Raw genomic sequence first — 14411 nt, 5'->3', positions numbered from 1 at the left:
CAGATTCAACTGAGTTAGAATTGAGTAGTGCAAACGATTCACATCGGGCAACTTCACCATATGGTATCTTCTTGTATATACCCCCTCTGATTAGCTATGCGATCCGATGGCCGAAGGTGCTGGAATGCAGCAGAGAATTCAACTTGGAATAGCCAGAGCAGCAGTAAGAAATACTCAACCCTGGCTAATAATCTGACTGATTTTTTTTTACTCTCTTCTAACCAGAACACCAGCTGGATGATGATCAGGTTGAACACAGCCTCTGGGTTTCCCTTCTTCAGCTTAGCCAATGAGTTCCCAGCAGGATTGAGGCCAGGATAAGGCAGGCGAGAAAACACAGGATGCGGGGGGAGGGGCGGTTTGCTGGAGCATCCCATATTCCAAATGCAACCCCTATGGCCATTTGAGAAAAAACGAGAGAAAGATGAAGTTGGAGAAAGCTTGCAGATCTAAGGCAACCAAGACCAAGCCAGCGAAGTCTAAAGAGAATACACTCAGTTCTCCTCGTGTTGCAGTTCTATATTCAGGAACTTCAAAAAGAAAAAGGTGAACCCTGTGACCCTGGGAAATTCAATACTTTAGTGTGTTGAGGGCAAGGCAAAGATCGCTCTACATCTGAGGCAGTGCATTAAATATGAAAAATCATCCTGATAATCCAAGGAACATTTTTCCCTTCAGTTCTAGTCATCATTACCAAGTGCAGGAGTGATAGAAAGGAGCGAGTGGTGTGGCTCAGGACACATTAAGTTCAAAATGGATCCGACTACCTGCGGTAATAGCACGCAGAACACAAATGGACTGAGGAATATCAATTTTCATACCACGATAATGACATCTTCGCTCTTCATTCCTTCCCGCTGAATGACTTGACCAATTCAGGCTCTTATTACAATCAAAGCATTATGTCGTTGCTAGCAGGCGAGAGAAGTATTCAGGCTGAAAAAAAAAACCTGTTCCTGGTGCTGTTCATTTCTGAGATAAATCTAGGAGAGTTTGTAGTGTGAATGATACGGTGTGGGTTTAGAAGAACACCACGACTACCTAACAGCACCTCTATTCCAGAGTGTATGCTAATGACACTGTGAATCAGGATGTAGGAGCTGGTTAGTTTGTGGGGGAAAAAAAATCAGAGCATAAACCGTACAACATCTGCCACCTCGCTGTTGATGAGTGATGACACCTACTATGATGTCCATCTGCTCTTTCTCACAACTCGCTCTGAAAGCAAACATGATGCCCCATCAGGTGGCAAATAAAGGCACACCCCCCCAACCACCCCTGCCACCCGTACCCCCCAAAATGGTTGCAGCAATAATAAAAGAATGAACTATTTGACTGACAGCCCTGACAATGGCACAGGGCAGAGAACAGGCACTCATAATCACGGCCAGGGTCACGTGATCCCACGTTTTTCGCTCTAGGCTTCCTGTGTATCATTAGCTCCTCTATGAAGATGCAAATGATGTTATTTCATGACAACCCTCCCCCGTTTCCCTCTATCCATCACACACGATAGTACAGCATCAACACTGGTGTAATGATGCTCTTGACTCTGACACGTCCCCGTGAGTGGCAGACGTTGGTGAGGTATATCTGGGCAATTAACGAGTGGCACACTGGTCTTTTTTAGACCAACAAGCTGCCACTGGATGCTGAATGAAAAGACAGAACTAACACAACCATGAGAGTGCTGTCAAGGGGTCTATGTTCTGGCTGTAAATCCATTCAAAAAGCTACATAATGCAAATCCAAGGCCAATGTTAATATTTCTGATTTCTTTAAAAAAATAAAAGATAAAAGCGAGTAACAGATGTGCGCTCGGTCAGTTTATCCTTCAAACCGTCAGTCTTTTTGATTGAACAAAAATATGGTAATTATATTAACCGGACAAATCAAATCACAAATTAAATGCTTGATGAAAAAAAAAAAAAAAAAATCTGCTGCACAAATGATGATTTCATGACCTTGATTTCGTAAATTAGAGCAACACTGTCAAAGCACGATATAAAAAAAATAATGAAATGCAAAATAATTTTATGCATTTCTCAACTTTAAGCACTACTAGGAGGGGCCAAAGGAAGGTCAAGTAGATGCCACTTCATGTTCCATGTTCTATTCACGCAGCAAGAACAGATTTAATGATGTACGACAGAAACATCATGGCTGTGTAACCTTAGCGTTTCTAACGAAACCTTTAAAGCTGGAGAATTTAATCAGAAGATAATGGTGCGCGCATGTAAATGGTAACATGAAATAAATGTAATTTACTTAAACAAATGCTGCCTTAGAACAATGGCGAGAGAGACATCTGCATTTATTTCAAGGACAAGACTGAACCAGGACAAGGGAATCTTGAACATAAACCTATTCTTCTTTTGTTCCTGTTAAAGTTCATTATAATTCTCCTACTACTGCTCAGAGTTCTAAATGAAATGGACCGAAGTCACGTCTTCACCGCGTGAAGCATTTCGGCGATGCGCTGCGCTCCATCCAGCAAATTTAAACAAGCATCATACGTAATCCTCGACACACTCACCAGCACGAAGAGAGGGCCGGCGAGGAACCCAGGGCTTGGCGTGAATCCACAGAAAAGATAAAATTCTTTTGAAGATTTGGACAAACAAGACCTTGCTAAGAACCTAATCCACAAACAAATGATTAGCCAGCACGGTGCAGAGATAATAAAATATCTTACAACCATGCTAGAAACACTGAGCAGTGAAAGCAATTAATCTCAGCGACGGCCCATTAGACATGAGTGTCTAAAATAGAAAAGGCTCAAATCATGGCATATGATGGCGCCTAAAAAGAAGTACAGTAAATAACTAAGGAAAAGAAAATCGTTGAGGGAAAAAAAACAAGCTGATGGGAATTGTCAGATGTATTGGGTAAAGATGTTGTTTTTCTTTACACTTGACCTCATCCTAGGCTGCTGTGCTTGCCTGAAGGCCTCGCCCTTCTGTCTCAGTGTTATAATTATTTTGTTTCCACATGTTGAGTATTCCTCACTGATCTATTCCACCAACGCGTTCAGGAAAAAGCGGCGCCCCTCAGCAACGGCTCCAGTCCTACTTGGTGCTGCTTGTTTAATTTCCCCTGGTTAAAGACAGCATGGGCGAAGGCGACGAGCTGTCAGGGTAAACACCTGTCCTCCTGGTAAGACCAACATTCCAGGATATCAACCCAATTTATCTCCGCTAACCCTTTTCCGACACGTGGGACTAATTATGCCAGTGCTTTTTTTTTTTTTTTGGTGGTGGTGGTGGTGTGTGTGTGTGTGTGTGTGTGTGAGGTGGTGGTGGTGGTGGTGGTGGTGTGTGTGTGTGTGTGTGTGTGTGTGTGTGTGTGTGTGTGAGGTGGTGGTGGTGGTGGGGGGGGGGTGGTTCTCCATCTGCATCCCAGAACTTCACGATTCAGAGCATCCGTCCAATGATAATGAGACATGGTAATCGTTATGAGAGCCGAGTAATTTATCATCAGGAAGTGGACGAGCCCTGTAGATGAGATGGCCTAAACGTGGTGAGTGCCAGAATGGGCCGAGCTGAGAGTCTGGCTGTCGTTTCCCTTAGCCCCCTGTGGTCTCTTGTGCGAGCCAGGAAGTCATTACCGCTTGGAGGAATTATTAATGTGACACACTCTCAGTCCCACCCCCTACAGCTCTGCTAGGAGCCAAACCCTTTGTTAAAGGGTCTGGTAGAGAGATGTGCACCTTTTTGTACACTCCCTAAACACTTTTTTTTGTTGGAATTAACTACCGGAGCTCACAGTTAATGATCGTAGGCGTATCAACAACAACATCGCTGAGACTTGTATGTCCTGTGTGGTGGGAAGAAGCTAGCAGAACATCTTCATCACGCCTAGAAATCAGAGATGCCATTGCTGAAAAGTGACGGCAAAAATCACCAACAACCTTTTTTATGAGATGCAATTATTCCAGGCAAATCTGAAACAAAGCCGCCACCTTTGCTATTCAACTGTAATGAGGGTAATTATACTGACCTGCTGTAGAGGATCCATTTCCTACCCTCGTCACCGTGAGCACTCATTATACCACAAAGTAGCTGATTTCCCCGAATAACGCAGAGAGAAAAGCCTGAAACGCCACTAAATGAAGGCTATTACACCTGAAACAAGTATTTCTACACTGAAATTCTTAAAGGTGAATGAACTTTGAAAAGCTAAAAAGGAAATGTGAAAATGTTGGCAGAATATTAATGAACACTAAAGAGAAATGGATAAAAGAAGAGCGAGGAGGAACAGCACACTTTACACCTGCTACTGATTTAAAGGGACATGGAACAAAAAAACCCTTCAAACTACAGATTAAAATTAAATCAAAACATAAAAAAGTCTGGTGTAGAACAGGTTTAACAGAAGAGAGATTGGACTGCATGATGGAGGGCTCTGAGAAAGTGTTTGAGAAACCTTCACTAATGTGCTGGAAATCTTTAAACAGAGTACAGACCACCTGTGAAGCACGGTGGTGGTGGTAGTGCCATAGATATTTCCTCAGTCCAGTTTTATCTCGGTCTGTTAGAAAGCTCTAGCACTGGAGACTCCTTCCATAACTATTAAGTTTTCTGATCCATGTGTGTGGACCATCGATCACATAAACCTGCTGCAGAGTTAAGACATAAAGTAAGATATTTCCTCCCACTAACAGTGTGTGTGGGATCTCCAAGGCTTGTACTCGGATTGTGCAGATTGATCAGGATCCCCGAGCGGGAGGAGAAGGAATCAGATACGAAGCAGTCCATTAAAAGCACGCAGACCTTCTGATCATGGATGGTCTCAGAGGGGAAGAAGGACACGGTCTCAGATAAAGATCCACTGACGACGAATCGCAAAGACAGCGCTCCAGAGGCTGAGAAAGGTTTAAAAAGAACGATGGCTGAAGGTGATATGGTTTCTCAACTTGACAAATCAATGAACGCCTTGAAACGTAAAGCTGGGAGAGTAAACATGCTTTGTAATGCTACACACAATGACATAATGACCTTTCACTGAATTGTTGATTTTTTCATGAATACATTTAGAAGTTTTTTAAATGATTCTTTAGTTTAAATGATGTGTGAACTAGAGTGAAGGAGAGGGAAGAGGAGGGAGGTAAAGTATGGAGTAAAGAGAATTAATCATTCTGAATTCAATAACGCTCCAACACGTGAGCTTTCTTTGAAGCTGCTAATCGCTTAAAAAAAAGGGACCACTTAAGAGCGCAAGATGGTTCACGTCCGTTTTTGACAGAACTGGAGCATGTTCCATGGCTTTGATGACTCAGTCTTAGTTCTCGGTTGTTTGTGGAAAATAAAATCCCATCATGAGGCTTAGTGAAGTTAAAATACACTCTTCAAGGGTGTTTCAGAGTCAACATCAAGCCGTGGCCCTGTATGAGTCCGGGCACGTTGCTGAGTGGATACACGCCTGTCCACGTGGGTTCTCACGTTCTGAACACGGACTGACGCTCCAGAAGCGGTCCAGACAGCTGGTTTATTCCTTCAGTTACTGAAATAATTTATTAAACGATAATCCAAAATATTTCTATCATTCATGAGAAAGCGGAGAATGCAAGAACTATTCATTTAAACTTTATTTTAAAATAATGTGTTTTTACTTCATTAGGAACAAATTTGTTTTGGTAAACAAATCATTTCTTGTCTAATTGTTGCTAGAGTGCCTGGAATTACTGCTCAATAGAATCATACACAGAATTTTATCCAATAAACGACTATCTTCTTTTTTTTTTGCATTAAGAACCAATGCATACAGATGGAAATGTGGCCCGGCCAATCAGCTCACAGCCTTTATGATTGTAAAGGCTTCAGACACTCTGTGGGTGGAGTCTCTTAGTGTGAGACTGGCAGGTTTGTCCATCACCACTGACACTCTGTTTGGATAAGTAAGTGTGCCACTTGGCTGGTTGGTAAATCCTGAGAAAACAAACACCAAAGCGATGAATGGGGCCTGCCGTGGAGCCTATACCTGACTGTCTGCCAGAGAGGAGGAATACCCTTAATCCTACAGTGGGAATTCTCTGGAACAGGGTAATGTTTATATTTGCCATGGCAATCCCAAGAAAATCAAACAGATGAAGAAAGCGTTTAAATTCGTTTAAAGCCCAGCCATACACATGGTGTTTTTTTGCGGCTATTAAGTGATGAGGAAACTTCTAAATCTTGTCTGCAAAATTATCGCTGAATCAATTTTACATCCAGAGACCCAAAGACATATTTATGTATACCGAAAAACGCTCTGCATGGGAAGTGATGCCCTACATCTTATCTAGAATGTCACGTACTGTCCCAGGTTTAACAAAAAAAAACAGTAAACATGTTTTAGAACCGCAACACTCACCACATGAGCCGGAACCTGCTCCATCTTGGCGGCCGGAGTTCCGGGACGGGGGTAGAACTGGTTGATGAAGAGACTCGGGAAGCGGTACTTTCTCACGAGCTCCATTGTCTGCTGAAAGTCCTCATCTGTCTCACCTGGAAAGCCACAGATGATGTCGGTGGCGATGGTGATGCCAGGAACCCTGCAAGAAACAGACCCATTGAAACTCAGTATAAAGCAGAATATTGTAAGACACAATGCCACTAAATGTACGGATAAAAAGTTAAATCACAGATATCATTGATTAACATTTTGCTGTAACGATGCTGGATCATGGCTCAGAAAAAAATCTTGCTTCTTAAACAGCCAGACAAATACTCTTCTATTCTTTTTTCTTGGAATCTTTTAGAGGTACAACCCCTATGACCCTTCATCAGAAACACGCTAGAAACCGAAGTTCGTATAGCCTGAGATCATCAGCGTACCAGGAGAGGAGCATTTAAAAGTGCATGAGAAAGAGAGCAGGGGATGTATTCCACCACTGCGAGGTCTCATGGGGACCGTTCTCCACTCTAGAACCTTATTACCAGCCTCAACATCCATCGACTGGCCGCGTCCAGGCTGATTAAATTAGGCTCTCTGCTGAGGAATCGGTTCAACGATTTCCTTTTGCATGTATCCTATTATTATCGATCATCGACCTACGGGAAAGGAAACCAACTCCGAGGCCCGCTGCATGGAGAACGATCAACAAAGACTGAGGTAATTTATGCTGCAGGAGAAAAGTCAGCCAGCAGTCAATGTGTCTGCGCCCTTTAAGCATTTATTAGCTCATCGACGCCGCTTGTTGTCTCTGTGAGAGCGAAATGTCGCGGCCTTGTGAGTTACATTTACATTTTGTGTAAAGATGCCTGCAGACCCGGGAACACACACAGCGGATCGTTTTAAGCTCAGTAACAAGTTGGCTAGAACGCTTAGCCATACAAGGAACCCTGGTGGTGCCGTGTTCTAAAAGTCTATTCTGTAATATTGAGTGCATCTTCTGTAAATTCTTAAGTATACATTGCCAATTAACCCTCAGGATATTCAGACCATGTTTCAAATTTCATACAGAATGTCTTCGGATTTTCATGCTCTGCTTCAGTTCTTCCTGTTCGCCAGGAAAAAGAAACAGATTAGCATAAATTCTGGATAATTTAAAGGATGGATCAACGAAATGAAATTGTCTGTGTATCTGATGATTTCCCATAACACCCTTCTCTCCGTCCTGCCTGCGCTCGTGCATTCATGCATGCCTTTCCATGGCACTGGCTTATGTTCATTCTTAATCATGTTAGTCTTAGCTGCACGTTTCCCCACAGATAACCTCTGACCTATTGATACATCCATACTTTCAGGCAGCGTTATTATATTCCAGAGCATCCTTGAGCAGTTAGGAATCCTTGACCTCTTCTGGCAGAAAAAGTCCTTAAGGTAATTGGACAGATTGGTGTACGGTTCAAAATTTCCAGCACTCAGATCTCTACTTCCTGTGGACATAGCAGACATTATTGGGATTTAAAAGAAAGTGTGGATGTTGGATCCAGCAGGAGAATACAACGACTGAAGAGTTTGTTGGAAAACATGGCAAAGCAAGGCAGGGTTCCATTTCTCCATCGATTTCTTCCACATCCATAAACATAACGTTCACATAATCCCAGCTATTTGCTTATTATCTGGACTCTCTAAAAAGATTTTTAAAATGTTAGAACAATGGGGAAAAAAGACAGAGGCTAATGCACATGCCATTAGTGATGGCCATTCGAGTAAGTGTGGTCAGGGCCACTCGGCAAACACTTCTTAAAGGTTGTGCTATTTCCAACACAATGAGGCATGCGGGAATGTCCTGAGACCAATTAGTGAGGCAAGCTGTCCGTAGAGGCTCAGTGCTGGATGGATAATATTCACCGTGCCTCGTTAGATTGAGCTCCAAGCCTGAGTTGGGCTACGCTAAGACGTTAGTCTCTGGTGATAATGGGTATACGGCGTATAATGGAGAAGAATATCTAATAGCAGATGTCATATAAGCGAAAAACATGTCAGGAACATGTGGAGAGTGTGGTATACAAGAAAGCCATCAGCTGGAGTGAAACAGACTTCTCGCATTATGCTTTGGTGGTGATTTGTTTTGTTGTTGCTTTTTCTTACAGCTGGATCCATGCAGGAATCTGAGGAACTCGGCTAACAAATGAGCTCATGAAAAACACGACAGGCCACAGGATGACTGCCAGCCACATCGACGCATCGGAGAAAAGCAGGTGCATCCGAGTTCTTGCGTCTTGCTCTCTCAAGAGGAAAGGAATCTATAGCTCATCACAGTGAGGCGAAAAAAAGACGTGATAGAGAGCGAAGGCGAGCCATGCTCTCTCACTCGAATCCATTACCTTCTCTCCACCTCTTCAGACCTCTCGTGAAGAAAGGACTGAAGAGAGGGTGGAAAAAAAAGTGCTAATCAAAAATGATAGACCTGGCAGCTCATCTCCTCGAGTCTGGCAGATGGAAGACTCTTTAATGCACCGCTGGCTTGTCAGCCGTGATTGCCTGGCTTTTTGGATGCACCATAATACGGCCAGTTTAACCGTTATTACAGAGAGCAGCATCTCTTCCCTCGCTCAGTCCACGCTACATGTAACTACAGCCCAAAGCTCTGAATCTGCCTGATAAAACCAGAGCTTAAAATATTTACAATCTCTAACAGGAGCTTGAACACTATGTTATCATGTGGCTTACTGTTTATATTGACTAGCTCATTCAAAGAGACATGAATTTACTGAGGATAGAAAATGCACATGTAATTGTTGGTAAGATGAAGTTCTCTGTAAGGAGATGTTTATTTAACATTCAGAAAAGAGAAAGGTATGTAAGGGAAAGAGGGAAAGGGTGTGTTTATAACTACTATAATGTAAGTAAGAACATTAAATGTAACTATAAAGAGATGAAAAAGAAAAACAAACAAGAAAGGAAATAGTTGGCAGAACGATCTACTTCCACGTGTTATCAGTACCTCCGCTTCATCCCACTACCATTTCCCCTGCTGGATGTGTGAGTTGGATAGTGAGTTAAGTCTGAGATCTGTGACGTGTTTTTATCATGGATGTCCAAAAGCCTAACCTCTAAACCATCAGTTAAAGGAAACAAACTGCCGTGACAAATTCTTTCCTCATGCACAACTAACAACTCTTCTCAGCTGCCAGGTGATCAAACTGGCAGATCCTCTGAGACTGATTTCTGCCCCCTCTGCATGATGGTGGAGAAAGAGAAGGTTCACACTGATTCATGCATCGCTGTGAGAGCGTCACCTGACGGTTCCAGCTCCATCTGTCAAGCAGCAATCTCTAACTCCACAGACAACGCTTGGCTTTTGTTTACGCAACCGGCTCTAATTACACCTTAGAGAGGAGGAAGCAAGCCTGGATCGTTCTGAATATACCGGACTCTTGCTCCCCTGGGCCTCCGAATCAGGTGATGTCCAGCCACCATGTCCACCATGACACCTTCCTCATTACAGGCGCTTATCTTCCTTTACTTGTGCCGAAGGTGTGAAAATACACCATGCTGTCCTCTCACAGTGTTACAGTGTTATTGACAGTGCTCCGGATGAGAAAATGAGCAGGAGAGAACACTTATCAAAGAGAAGGACGAGTGGGCAGCTCTATTTCATCCGCTAATGAACTCCAGCTAGGGCATCCCCCGTGGATACCTGCCTGAAAAACTCTACCATGTTCTCAGGAATTGGGCTTGATGGAAGGGGCGACTCACCCGACAGCATCCTGCTCTGAGTGGTTTTGCATGGGATCAATCTCGCTCACCATGGAGTGAAGAATTCAAGTGGGCACGTGGCTCACGGATGAGAAGCTAGTACAACCAAACAACGGACCAAAGGTGCTTCTACAGCTTTCACGCTTTTCTTGATCATTTTAGGTTTACTTCTTCAGCATTTTTTTCTCAGTAAAGCCAAGGATGCAGACCTGGCAGCCCGCAATAACATGTGGTCCAGGAAAAGGGGTGGGTAGGTCATGAGGATATGCATTTTAGGACACTAGCACACTCTTTTCAACATATGTAAAGGTCAAAAGGTCAGAGGAAGTAAAAAGAGGGTCAACCTGAAACTTTGTGTCTTCTGTGTGAAGAAGGAACGTGAGTTGAAATGAAACAGGATTTAAGAGCTATCACATTTGCAAGTGAACTAAAATCTCCCATTCCCATTTACACTTTACTCCGACCCGCGCTCACATTTGCTCGAGATGGATTCACAGCCGAGCCTAAATCCTTTTAATTAAAATCCGACGGAACTCGGCAAGCTTAGAATTACATTGGCAAGTGTGGGTAAGGAAGAAGAAAGCTTAGATAAAAAAAAAAAAAAAAATCTTTGTCTGAATCAAATTATCCGGAAGGGTCCGTGGGGAATGAACAGGGTGTGAGATCCACTGGAGGAGAGTGTTTATATGACACACGTATGTGACTTGAGGAAAATGATGAAGGTGGAATTAACAGAAAGGATGGTGAGATGATGGGATTCTGAAATGCTGAGGTTTGGTCAACATTTGAAGATCTAAAGAGAAAGGTCTTCTGTACACTGAAACCTCTAGAGACGATACAGAAGTTGAGGTAGCAGAAGAAACCGAATCACACTGTTCCTCACAACGATCTTAAATCGTCTGATCAGCAGTGGATGGACGAGTCATTCTTAAATAGGTAAAATATCAGGGTCTGATGGTCTTTACAATGTTTAGATCCTTAATGAACAAGCAAGAGATGATGGCGGTCTCAATACTGGCTCGTGTATCAGTTCTACATGCCACTAAAGCATTTGTTTCTATTGATTGATTATTATAATATTGATTTCACTTCCTGTTTTACTAACAGTGACAGAACCTTCAATTTCACCAGTTCATCACTTCCAGGTCAGATTATTGTTATATATATACACACATATATATATATATATATATATATAGGTGATAGAAAAAGAATTAAGTGAGACACTGTCACTAATAAAACATAATAATGTAAAGGATGAACAGATAGTGATGGATTCTGTTACCAACGAGGGGTCCGGTCTTGTCTCTGAGGAGATAATTACTGGCCTTGATGGTCTTTTGTATCAGGAGAAGTCTCTCGTCTGGAGGACCGTACTCCCTGAGATGCACGGCTTCACTTTGAGGAGCGTTGACACCTTATTACCTTCCAAGAGGATCTGTTACTCCAGAGTCTCGCGCTCTCAACAGCTTTTTTTTTTTTTAGCGAGTGAGGTGTTTTTTGTCTTTTTCATTCGGTAAGCCTGTAATGAATGTGCTCAAGGGTTGTTTCAGACGTCGCAAAAACAGAGTGACAAGTGGCAAGCCACAACGACTCGAGGTGAAAGAGGCAATTAACACACTCCAGCCGACTATCAAGCCTTTTCTGTCGTGCCAAAGTGGCTGGAAGTTCGAGAACTCAATCTGTATTCTTCGGCCAGATCAGATCAGAGTCGTTAGGTTTGTATATTGATTCTAAATTTGAGAATTTCATTGTACTGTAAGTTTTATCCTGATGTGGTTGTAACATTCCGGGTAAAAACATCCTACAAGTTCAACTACTTCAAGCCCCAGCACCACCAAGCTGCCACCGTTGGGCTCTTGAGCAAGGCCCTCAACTCCCCACCTGCTCCAGGGGCACTGCATCACGGCTGACCCTGTGCTCTGACCCCAACCTTCCAAGAACAGAAAGAATTTTACTCTGCAGTAATGTATGTGTGGGCTACTTTTACTTAAATAAAAAGTCTACTGAAGTATCTTGTTACTCGCTACACACAACTTTACAGTTTTAGTGTTGAATGAATCAGTGTTCCAGCTCCTACACACAGAAAACTGAGCAACAGTGTTTCTGTATCATCACAAGAGAAGGAGAGTACCGGAGGAGGAGAAGGAGAGCGACGTGATGAAGTTCGGCAGTATGTAAAGTTCACCTTTACCTCTGACATTCCACCCACGCTCCACTCAATATGGCAGCCAGCGTGCGTCATTCCTGCTGTCCTACCCCTGCAGTAATGAGCTATCAAATGCCATGAAGAGATTAACTCCAGGTCTTTCAAGGACAGGAGAACCAGGATGATCGCATGATATGGACATTTACTGACCTCGCGACGGCTGAGAATTGATCCAACGTCTGGTCTGGTTATGCACACCTATCGCACCAGACGTTGAAGGACACGTTAGCATAACACGGACACGGGTTTAGAGAATCTTTTTTTAGGTTGTGGAGACATGCTGTATAACTAAATGTATTAATATGGACAGTTTACAGTAACCTGAGCTAGCACAAAGAAAGTCACATCTCAAATAATCAGCTGTAAATAATAAGAACTGTGTTACCATGGCAGTAGCGTTACACTAAATACGTCTTTGGAAAGAAGCTTGTGGTGGTTGTTTATTGCACCACCGTTTAAAAGAATGTGTTGTGTCAGCAAAAAACAGAGACAGAGAGACCAGAGAGAGAGAGAGACCAGAGCGAGAGAGAGAGAGAGAGAGAAACCAGAGCGAGAGCGAGAGAGAGAGAGAGATACATAGACACACTGAACACACTGCAGTTTACTGACCACTGACCATGAGGAATGAAGACATCACACACTGCAGGACCTGATCATCTGACCACATTTAGACTGATACAAGTGCAGACAGACAGACAGACAATATTGTATGTACTATTGTACAAGGTAACAGGAAACACACACACACACACACACCCCAACCTTTCCACATCATTCTCCTGGAAACTTTGTAATCCTGTCATCATCATAACATCAGGATGCAACGCCAGAAACAATAAAATATTGTAATTATGCATGTGTGTGCATTCTTACTGACACACACACCTGCTGGGACTTTGGGGATGAAACTGCTGTTATGGCTTCAGACGCATATTAAAACAGATGTGTTTAAATTACATTTCTTTCCCTATACATTTGTGTGTGTGTGTAGCATCAGACTATGGGCATGTTTGGACTCAGGGATTAAAGGAAGAGAGGAGAAGAAAGAGCAAAAGAAAATGCACCCAGTGACCCCTCAAATACACTCCACGTGGTGCGGAGACTCAGTGTGTGTGTGTGTGTGACTGCATGGATTATCATTAAATTAAAGAGATGAGTGTGTGAGGTTTCTTTCCTTCCTCCCAGGCAGGACACACTCGCTAATTAAAGCATCATATCGAGTGACACATTACCTGCCTCACACCTTAACAACTCACACAAGCGTGCGTGTGTGTGCTTGTACACTGACTTCAACACACAGTTCTCTACACAGTGGGTTTTCCGGATCAGTCCCAGGTCAGTGTCGTTTTTCCGGATCAGTCCCAGGTCAGTGTCGTTTTTCCGGATCAGTCCCAGGTCTGTGTCGTTTTTCCGGATCAGTCCCAGGTCTGTGTCGTTTTTCCGGATCAGTCCCAGGTCTGTGTCGTTTTTCCGGATCAGTCCCAGGTCTGTGTCGTTTTTCTGGATCAGTCCCAGGTCAGTGTCTTTTTTCCGGATCAGTCCCAGGTCAGTGTCGTTTTTCCGGGTCAGTCCCAGGTCCGTGTCGTTTTTCCGGATCAGTCCCAGGTCTGTGTCGTTTTTCCGGATCAGTCCTAGCTCTGTGTCAGTTTTCTGGATCATTCTCAGCTCTGTGTTGGTTATCCAGATCAGTAACAGCTCCGTGTCAGTTTTCCGGATCAGTCTCAGGTCTGTGTTGGGTTTTCTGGATCAGCAACAGCTCCCTGTCAGTTTTCCAGATCAATCTCAGCTCCGTGTCGGTTTTCAGGATCAGTACCAGTTCCGTGTCGGTTTTCCAGATCAGTCTCAGCTCTGTGTGAGTGACATCCTCAGTGAACCCGTGCCACAGATCCTGTAATCACTGTAGCTATGATCTCTCTATAAAAAGCCCCGGAGCTTCGGTTTCATTCTCACAACGCACGCTCCATTAGCCTCAGCCCTGGGACAATTACCGCCTCAGAATGGTACGACCTGGCCGGATCGCCCCATTAGCTTTCAATTAGCTGAGCTGCTGACCGTCAGGTCTCCATCATGGAGC

The 14411-nt window shown here is 43.5% G+C and overlaps 1 protein-coding gene across 2 annotated transcripts in view; it reads right to left on the bottom strand.

The window, feature by feature from the left end:
• The window catches only part of cdkal1 (CDK5 regulatory subunit associated protein 1-like 1), a 240396-nt gene that overhangs the window by 47215 nt on the left and 178770 nt on the right, over positions 1–14411 (bottom strand). For both annotated transcript variants that reach the window (XM_058389915.1, XM_058389925.1), the window contains one exon: positions 6352–6532. In XM_058389915.1, the coding sequence (XP_058245898.1) occupies positions 6352–6532 (181 nt within the window). The remainder of the gene's footprint in view (positions 1–6351; positions 6533–14411) is intronic.

The sequence above is a fragment of the Hemibagrus wyckioides genome, linkage group LG01 (genome assembly GCF_019097595.1).
Source record: "Hemibagrus wyckioides isolate EC202008001 linkage group LG01, SWU_Hwy_1.0, whole genome shotgun sequence".
Classification (NCBI taxonomy): Eukaryota; Metazoa; Chordata; class Actinopteri; order Siluriformes; family Bagridae; genus Hemibagrus; species Hemibagrus wyckioides.
This window is presented reverse-complemented; position numbering and strand designations above follow the sequence as displayed.